At 51.4% G+C, this 8,612-nt stretch overlaps 1 protein-coding gene across 1 annotated transcript in view; it reads right to left on the bottom strand.

Moving 5' to 3' along the window:
• Positions 1–300: 300 nt before the first annotated feature.
• Positions 301–8,612, bottom strand: part of LOC144718726 (sodium-dependent neutral amino acid transporter B(0)AT2-like) — a 41,844-nt gene continuing 33,532 nt past the window's right edge. Inside the window, exons 7-12 of the mRNA XM_078594205.1 lie at positions 7,306–7,547; positions 5,792–5,984; positions 5,049–5,241; positions 3,958–4,117; positions 2,938–3,100; positions 301–2,012 (exon numbers count right to left, since the gene is read on the bottom strand). Of these exons, the coding sequence (XP_078450331.1) occupies positions 1,398–2,012; positions 2,938–3,100; positions 3,958–4,117; positions 5,049–5,241; positions 5,792–5,984; positions 7,306–7,547 (1,566 nt within the window). The 3' untranslated portion in view covers positions 301–1,397. The remainder of the gene's footprint in view (positions 2,013–2,937; positions 3,101–3,957; positions 4,118–5,048; positions 5,242–5,791; positions 5,985–7,305; positions 7,548–8,612) is intronic.

Genomic DNA, 8,612 nt, shown 5'->3' with positions numbered 1-8,612 from the left:
AATGAGTCAAACGCAATGAATGTGTCTCGTTGGATCCCATCCCCGACGCAGGTTGCAGACAAACATCATTCGACGACCGACCGGATGCCGAGGCTGACAACCGACGGGAAAGTCCCGTCCACAGGCGATGAGAAGCGGCGCTTCACGCCCGCGTCGCTCCGCCGAGCGCGCGCCCTGCGTAACCGTGGAAGTTCTCAACTTTGGTTCGAGACTCGCAGAAGGGGGGGGGGGGGGGGGGATTCGGGCTCGATGGTGGGACTGGAGTACGGGGGGGGGGGGGGGGGCACGTGAATCGTGGCCACGGCGAGGAGAATCATGGACGTGGGTGCACATGGGAGCGTAAACATTTTCCGGGTTGCCGAGCCGAAAAAATGTTGTGCTATGCTTAGTTTAAAAATAATCCGCCCCTGCCGTGTGCATGTATGTTGAACCCATTTTGCACCGCATGTTGCCAAACATGCTAATCGGAGGTGCGAGTTACGCTGCAGGTTATTACTTAAGCACGATTCCTGTTTGTGCGATACGGTGTTTTGATTTCTCACGGAGCTCAGTTGTTTTTGGGGTTTCATTTCTATTTGCTTCTTTGCTGTTCTTTCCTTTCCAGTAAATTGTTTTTGCTTTTATCATTCGGGTGACTCGGGTCGCTCTTCCATAATCAGACAATATGCTGGTCTCCGAGAGCCGTCACCCGGTTAAGCAACATAAACGTGAAACTCCAAAACCTAAGCCGGAGAGACTCGGCTGATATTAAGCCCTGCTGTGCACACGTGGCATCACTGGGTACGGCTGTACAAGAGGTCACATGGGGTTTTGCAGCGGAGAAGAACTAAACAAAGTCTACATTGAAATGTGTGCGGAGATTGAAAAACAAGCGTGTGCTTTATTGGTTGATGAATGCAAAAGTTAATGTGGATCCTTTACTTAACACGTGTTCATATTTCTCTTGTTTTGCAATCTCTAGCATGTCACATGGAATGTCATCGGAAGAGCAGGCTGCACTCACTTCTCTGTCTCCTGCGTTATTTTGCTGTGCTTTAAAACAGTTAAAAATATGCGCTGTGATTGGTTACATCAGAATCGCAGTCATCAATGCACCGCACTATGAACCGGGCGGCTTAAGCTCAATCCCCGGGGCACAGATAACATCGGTGGAAAGTTATATTTGTTCTTTTTCCTGGAACCTCCACTTGACTGACTCACCTTTAAATGGATAAATACATCGATCACGGAAACACAGGCGATGTCTCAACTGTCGTACAGACACTGGAAACACGCTGCGATGCTCATTTGCCAATAGAACACAAAAATCGAATCAAATCAATAATAGAGAGAGAAAAAAACTTAACCCACGAAACCTGATAAAACTAAATAAAAGCCCTCTCCAACCCAAACCACCTTTAGCTGTCGGAGTTGAGAATATCCCCCAGTGCAAACGACCGGCCATAACGGTTGCCGGGCGCGACTGTGTCCAAATCCGGCGAGAATCCTCCATCCTCCTCGTTGATCCTGCCGGACGGCGGCATCGACGGCTTGCGCGCCGGCGGGGCCGGGCGAGCCGGGCGCGCGGGGCGACCGGGGCGGGGCGGCACGGGCCGGCCGATAGATCCGGCCACCAAAGCCGCCGCCGCCCCGGTCGGAACGGCCAGCGAGGCCGGAGGCGGCGGGGGGGGCGGCGGCGGCGGCGGCGGTAGCGCGGCCAGAGAAGCGGGGGTGTTGGTGTCCGCCTCTCCCTCCCTGCGCACGGCGACGGTGCCGACTCCCTGCTGGCTCTGCGCCTGCCGGTACCCGCGGCTGTGCAGGAGGCTGGTGGAGTCACGCTCCTCGAGGGGCGAGTTCTCTTCCAGGATCTTGCGGCGGCGGAAGGAGACGGAGGCGAGGCTGCTCGGGTCGGGCCGCCGCGCTCGGATCACCTGCACGAGGATCACCAGCGGCACGGGCAGCAGCGCCAGCACGATGAGGATGGAGAGCATCGCCAGCGCCCACGGCGGGTAAGGCAAGTACTCCTCCGTGGCCTGCGTGGGGCGAGAGCGGGAGCCGTGGGGAGCCGTGGGGAGCCGCGGGGGGGCGGGGAGGGGGGCAGTGGGAGGATGATGCCAAGAAGTGGGAAGAGGGGGGGCAGATAATTTTGATGAGGGCTGGGTAAAGAAACAAAAACATATGCACAAGTAACTACAACGAAGGAGTGTTTATCGAGTCCAAATAATAATAATAATAATGCCATTTATTTACACAGAAAGCCACACCGAGTTTCGAGACTCTGATCCCAATAATGATGTTTTCAGCATCTGGGAGCCAATTGCATTACCCATTGAACACCCGCACATATGCGGCGGTAACGCTCAAAGCTCTGCACAGATTACTTCATTAATCCACTGCTGCATTGCCATCTCGAGGCCACCTCGCAGCCCAACCCGGCGGTCTAATGGAATCGGCGACCCGAGTTAAATTCCCAGCCACAGATAATGTACATTTTATCATCGCTGATGAAGCAAGTTCAAGTTCATTTATTAGGTATAGCCCTGTGAGCCATTCGGCTCTTGAATCGGGTGCAACCGCAACAAACAAAAAACCAAAACATGAACAAAAAACATCTTAAAGTGAATATGTGACTAAGTGCAAACAGAAAATCCAAGAAAAGACAGCAAAATATTGCAGAAAAAAAACCGTACACCAACGCTGTGTGCAAAAATCACAGTGGGATGCAAGTCAAACAACAACAACAACAACCACAAGACAACTTAGATTAAGGCCATCAATCTAACTCTGTACTACAACAAACAAACATGGCTAAACCAATACACAGAGGTGGCTGAGGATGGTGCGGGCCAGACTAACACCTGCGCCCGCTCCACCATATTTAACAGACGCTCGCCAACAGCTCTTGCCCCAACCATCTCTCGAGAAGGCCACGCGGCGGGACCTCGGTGCGTGTCGCACCGTTTCGCGGATCCATGCGTGATACCCAGGCGTCTGCATGCACATCTGGGTCACGCTGGCCACCAGCATGGCGATCATGGCGAGGGGCGAGAAGTAGCGCCACATGTAGTAGTATATGCGCGGAGGAGCGAACCCGATCATGTCCTTGATGTCGTCCATGAACCTGCGCGCCACTCAGCACAAAACAGATGTTTGGTCTGCTTCCCCAGTTTTGTCCCGATCGTCCTGTCGGTGCCACGGCATGAGACGAGAGACCCATGCAGAGCGGTCTGTGTGTGTGTGTGCGTGTTTGTTATTGTGTGGGAGCGGTGGTGCAGTGGTTAGCACATTGCGCTCCGATTCCCGGCGACCCGAGTTCGATTCGTGTGTCGATTGTCTGAACTGGTCCTGGGCCTCCCATAGGTCGACTCAGCCTCAAATGAGTACCTGGTGCAGTGTGTAAACATCGCCACTGGGGAGACAAAGGCGATAGGGCGTGGCCCTGGCCACCCACCCCCTCGTGTGTCAAACCTGTGAACCCCTTATCAGTGCCCTACCTTATTTAAGACCAATTCAGACCTTATTGGTCACCCCGTGCCCTTATAAATCTCTACGTTCATTCTACAAAATCCTATCACAAGGGAGAAACACAAACAAATAGACAAAAATTATGTTCCAAAACAAAAACGGTTTTACGTATTAATTTTGATAATTGGTGTCACTGATGATACTTATCATGTTACTGTCTGCGATCTTGCATGCTGATGCTGCTGTCTACTTGATATGTGGATGCACACACTCACGTTGAAACGGCTGTACGCCGTATGGACCTGAAAGCTCAATTTCCCTGTTCACGAATACGGGGTATAAACCGTATGGGTTGACAGCTATGTGTGCCGTGCCGGCCTTCATAGATGCTCGCAATACAGCACTTGCCCCAACAGTCTGTCAAGGCTATACGGGGGATCTTTGCCGCCGCGTGTGCACGCGCGTGTGTGGGCACGCGTGTGTGTGTGTGCACGCGTGTGTGTGTGTGCGCACTTGTCAGTGCCGTATAGCCAGGCCACGGATGTGTTCTCCAGGATGACGACGACAGTGAGGGGCAGCGTGGCCGAGTAGTCGTCAAACATCGTGACGAAGTAGTTCCCCGAGCGCTGAACGAACACCAGGCCCACGAGGAACGACGCTGCACACGTCAGGACTGTGCGGTGGGGGCCGAGGGGGGGGGCGGGTGTGGGGGGCGGGTGTAGGGGGCGGGTGTGGGGCGGGGGGGCAAAAGGGTTGGGGCGGGGGGGCAAAAGGGTTGGGGTGGTGGGGGTGAGAAAGGGAGACGAGTGGTCTCAAATGAAACTAGCCAAAGATAAAACCAACACGTGCTTCATTTATAAACTAGTAAACTAAAATGTTTTGTTGTTACCAGGTAAGGTCCGGTAGGCTATATGACTCTTTTTCAGAAGCGACCTGTGCCACAAATGATAGCCCAACGAAGTGGCTTATCGTCGTGCGGAAATTTATCGCAGCCAAATCCTCTAAACGCGTGATTTTTATTCTGAAATGTGGAGGGAAAAACCGGAGGACCTGGTGAAAAATCCACGCGACCACGGGGAGAGAGACATGCAAATTTCGAATATATAGGGGTTCAGGATCAGGTTCGAACCTACGACATCCTGTATACAGGCGAGGTAGTTAACATCTCACCACCATGGCGAGATGTTAGGGATTCTGCTGCCGAATTTGTGTTGGCACGCTACATACATCCCACCTGATTTTGTCTCCTTGATTAAACACAATAATATTGATCGGATTATAGGAATACTAAACTTAATTTGGAGCTTTCGTGACTGCAGGAATTACTCTTTGGTTCTTTCGGTAAAGTCACGTATAAAGAGAAAATAATAAATTAAATACTAGCATACGACGGGTCGCACCCGGGGCAGGTGGAATTGGCATCTGCGTTCTGGCGTCACGAATTGATTAGCACTGAGATCTGGTTTGAACTTCATCACAGAACGCAGTACGGTTTTTGTTTTTTGGTACGGACGTGTGGGCCGACTGAGAATCACACGCGGTGTTTGGGTCCGCGGGGACAAGGGGGCGGCAACCACCACCCCACTCCCCGCCTGCGCGCGTACGTGTGACGATCTCCTTGCGGATCTTGAAGGTGTCGACAATTGGCGTGACGAGACCCTCCATGGTGCCGAACATGGAGCCGAGGCCCAGGCTGAGCAGCATCATGAAGAACATGAGCGACCAGAACGGAGACATGGGGAAGTGGGTTATGGCCTCCGTGAAGGCGATGAACGCCAGGCCCGTCCCCTGCACCGCCTGGTACACCACGCGAACAAGAGACGCAACGATGCACGTTTACCACAGAGCGCCACGCCAAACGAAGGCATGTCATGCCCCCCATCGCACAATGACGCTGTTATCATTCCAGTAGAACCCCTCTTAACGACGGTAATTGATTTCACGAAACCGGTCGTTAAGTGATTTGATCGTTAAGTGAGTAGATCTTTCCACTTCAAAGTACAGGAGACACTGAGTGTACACAATGCCCTAACGCTCATTAATAGACGTCGTTGATTGGCTGAGGCCTGGTCAGACCACTTTGGAGCTCGCCGATTGGCCGAAATTGGCGGTCGCGTGCTCGTCGTAAGCCCGTCGTTAACAGGGGAGTGGTCGGTAAGTGAACACACGTAGCCAACCGGGATAATTCGGAGGGAGGGAAGGACAACAAACTAAACACAGAAGCAGTTCTAAAGAAATGGAAATTACATCGAAGGCCCAAAGCCTTCTTGGATGCCCTGTGTGCACGTGCGTGCATCCTAGCGCGAGGTGTGCATGAACGAGTGCGTGCGTGCGTGCGTGCGCGTGCCTTGTTGAGCTCGTCCTCCAGCAAGCAGGGCTGGAGCCCCAGGGCAGGGAAGTCGTCCTTGTGTACGATTTGCACCACGTCGTAGACGCTCTTGTAGTCGTCCACCGAAGGCTTGCTGAGGTTCACGTAGCTCGGGATGAGCGTGATGCTCACGGAGCCCGAAGCCACGAGCGACATCATGTGGGCCCAGTTTCTGCGGAGAGGTGACGGGGAACGGTCACGCAGTCGCGTGAATTCTTAACTCTGGGTAATTGTCACGATGATAAAGAAAAAAAAGCACAAATTCAGACAGAGTTGGGAATACTGCTCTCATTGCTGGAGTGGAGAATTCAGCGTCTACCCCCTTTGGTCACGTGATCCTTCTGTGGCAAACACGGATGAACTAAGATCGCGCGATGTGAACCCAGGTGGTGCTTGACAGAATGCAACCTCAAGCAGTCAAGACGATTGATGATCCAGCACTCACTGATTCAGTCAGTCAGTCGCCTCCTTTTCTCTCTTCTATCACTACCTCCACCATGTTACTGCTCCCATGAACGTCACTCATTGATTCCTCCACCCATTTTGAGGACCCAGATTTAACAGACTGACTGACCTTTGCAGACACCGTACGTAGCCAACCGCGCCTGTTTAGCCTCGTCCATAATGTAAACATCGATCACACTGCAGATCACAACACTTCTCTTGCTGATTTCTTTCCACGCACGGATCCACTTTGAAAATTCCCTCCCAGGTTTTCATAACCTAGCTCAAATCAAGAAACGTACAGTTTTCATTGACTCTCGTCTACTGCACATTCAACAGTGATTCTGTTTGTCGCTGGCCGCATGCCATTTTTCAGCCTTTGGGCGTGTGCTCAGAAAACCGTGATCATAAACTCGATTAGAAACTCAGCTAAACTATTTTTTATTTTACCAGGTAAGGCCCAATGACCTATATAACTTTTTTTCAGAAGCGACCTGGCCACAAATGATAGCTCAAGGAAGTAGCTTATCATGTGGATATTTATAGCGGCCAAATACTCTAAATGCACGTTGATTGTAAATGTAGAGGGAAAAAGCGAAGGACCCCGAGAAAAATCCACGCGACCACGGGGAGAGACATGTAAACTCCAAATTTACAGGTGTGAGGGAAAGGATTGGACCCATAACCTCCTGTATACCAAGCGACGTAGTTAACATCTCGCCACATTGGCGCCCCTAGAAAAAAAGTTTTGCTGGCTGTCTGGCTGTCTGGCCGCATGGCTGGCGCATGGTGGTGACATCACCGCGCAGGTGTGACGACGTCATCCGCATCCACATCCCACACCTCCCCGCAAAAAACACACCCTGCACCCCGGCCATATTATCCCGTAGGAAATGCACGGGCAGCGCCAGTTACATATACATATATAAAAAACACAATAAAAACAACCCACAAAAAAATAAAAACGAAAACACGACGCGTAAAAAGGAGCGCAAAACTAACGTAAAGGACGGTCAAACAAAAGAGAAGGGAGAGAGCGAGCGCCGCACTCGGTGACGCAGCTCTCGTTCATGACGTTGGCCTTGAAGCCGAGGATGGCGAACACCACGAGGGTGGCGAGCAGCGACGTCAGGAAATTGATGACGGATACGAGCACGGCGTCGAAGTGGCAGTTGTTGTCGCGCTTGTTGTACGACGAGAAGGCGATGACGCCGCCGAAGCCCAGGCCCAGCGCGAAGAACACCTGCGTGGCCGCCTCGCGCCACACCTGCGGCTCGGCCATCATCTCCAGCTGCCGGGAATTAGGGTCGCGACGAGCCCAGGGGGTCAAGGGTCAAGAGGTAGGGGTTAGGGCATATTCAATTATGTGTATTCAGGTAATTCAGTTTTGATTTTCCAGCTCAAGTGAGCATTTGGGGCGCCACAGTGGCGAGATGTTGATTACCTCGCCTGGTATACAGGTGGTTGTGAGTTCGATCCCGATTCTGACGCGTGTATATTTGGAGTTTGCGTGTTCTCCCCGTGGTCGCGTGGATTTTTCTCCGGGTCCTCCGGTTTTTCCCTCCGCATTTAGAATCAACCCGCTGTTTAGAGTATTTGGCTCCAAATAAATGTTCCACACAATGATAATCCACTTCGTTGAGCTCTCCTTTGCGAGAGTCAGGGCCACTTCTGAAAAATAGCTACATAGCTCAGTGGGCATTACCTGGTAAAATCAAAAAAAATTTACATTTAAACATTTTTACTCAGGCGTTGCTCACCTCGTGTTTTACAGCCCTGAACAGTGGTGGAAAGTCCACATTCCTTTGACGGCTGCATGTCTCTGCCGAGGACCACCACTACTGACTTCATCACGAAGTGCTACTTGATAATTGGTTTTTTACCCTTCTATCTGGCAACAAAACTGACACTTTTTTTTTACAAGGAGTCATGTTTGCATAGACCACAATACCTGCAGTCATAATGCAAACAAAAAACATAACTCTGATAATGTATGCACTGTCCTTGAAGTTGAATGGTCCACACCCGAGACAGCTTTCCTTAGAGCCTAGTCTCACATGGTGTTGGACCAGATGACGCCAAAAGGCGCACAACTCAAAGACAATGCACCATCAGAGTATGAGAGCTCGGAGTAAGCATTTACACCATTGGAACCTCATTTGCCAGTAAAAAAATATTTTTACTGGCAAATGAGGTTCCAATGGTGGAAGTGCTACTTATTCTGTCGGCTCGCACATTGGGTTGACTCCCGAGTTAAACCCACACAAGTGATCAGAATATGTACATTTGTGTACATCATTCGAGTATGACTCCCGAACGGTAATAATTTTACCAAGCAGAAAGCTTGGTAAAAAAA

Source organism: Lampetra planeri, chromosome 5 (assembly GCF_965212315.1).
Source record: "Lampetra planeri chromosome 5, kcLamPlan1.2.h2, whole genome shotgun sequence".
In the NCBI taxonomy this organism is placed as follows: domain Eukaryota; kingdom Metazoa; phylum Chordata; class Hyperoartia; order Petromyzontiformes; family Petromyzontidae; genus Lampetra; species Lampetra planeri.
The sequence above is the reverse complement of the archived record's forward strand: the minus strand, read 5'-3'. Positions and strand labels throughout refer to the sequence as shown.